Source organism: Microtus ochrogaster, linkage group LG8 (genome assembly GCF_000317375.1).
Source record: "Microtus ochrogaster isolate Prairie Vole_2 linkage group LG8, MicOch1.0, whole genome shotgun sequence".
Lineage (NCBI taxonomy): Eukaryota > Metazoa > Chordata > Mammalia > Rodentia > Cricetidae > Microtus > Microtus ochrogaster.
Genome location: NC_022033.1, coordinates 14,482,654 through 14,483,461, shown reverse-complemented (window position 1 = coordinate 14,483,461; position 808 = coordinate 14,482,654). Strand labels below are relative to the sequence as shown.

Sequence of the window (808 nt, the reverse complement as noted above, 5' to 3'; positions counted from 1 at the left end):
GTGATTGTCCTATAAGTGGTCTTTCCCTGGAATGAACTATTCCCAGAGAGGAAGGCCAGCCTTGCAGGTGTCCTTTTCTGGCCCCAGAGGCAGGACTGGGGACAGGGCCACACCCACACGGTTCACTGTGTGCCCGCTCCTGCTCTCCAGGCCGTGGACCACATGAACGGGAAGGATGTGAACGGGCAGCAACTGTTTGTGGGTCGGGCCCAGAAGCGGGCAGAGCGGCAGAGCGAGCTGAAGCGCAGGTTTGAGCAGATGAAGCAGGAGAGGCAGAACCGTTACCAGGTGAGGCCAGGCCTCATGGAGGCTGCAGCTCCTGTCTGAAGGGGGCTTGGGGGTGGGGCACTCTGAATTTGACTCCTTCTTCTTACCACCCTCCTTCTAGAAACATGGCTCAGGGCCAGAATCAGATGAGCTCTGGGGTAGGTAGGCATCACCACCTGACTTGTAGACCAGGCTGGCCATGATCCTCCTGTGTCTCCCTCCCATGTGCTGGGATTGCAGTCAGGAGCCACCACGCCCTACAAGTTAGCTAGTTAAAGTTAATAGTCTGACTTTTTGGAGATGAACCTCTTTAAGTTTTTTAGTAAGAGTTTTAGACTTTATGGAGAATGTCCATAGTGCTCACGTACATGCATCCATATGTAATAGTTCTCAGTGAGAGACCGCTTTCTTCTCGCTGCAGAGACACTTGAGAATGTCTAGACCTTTCAGTTGTCACATTCCAGGGGCAGGGGATGCTGGCAAGCCTCCTATGGTGGGCAGCACAGTTCACACACAAAGAGCTGGCCCAAAAGGCTGTGCT

General features: G+C 53.7%; 1 protein-coding gene across 1 annotated transcript in view; it reads left to right on the top strand.

The window, feature by feature from the left end:
• The window catches only part of Pabpc1l (poly(A) binding protein cytoplasmic 1 like), a 19,468-nt gene that overhangs the window by 9,067 nt on the left and 9,593 nt on the right, over positions 1–808 (top strand). Inside the window, exon 6 of the mRNA XM_005363146.1 lies at positions 151–288. Within this exon, the coding sequence (XP_005363203.1) occupies positions 151–288 (138 nt within the window). The remainder of the gene's footprint in view (positions 1–150; positions 289–808) is intronic.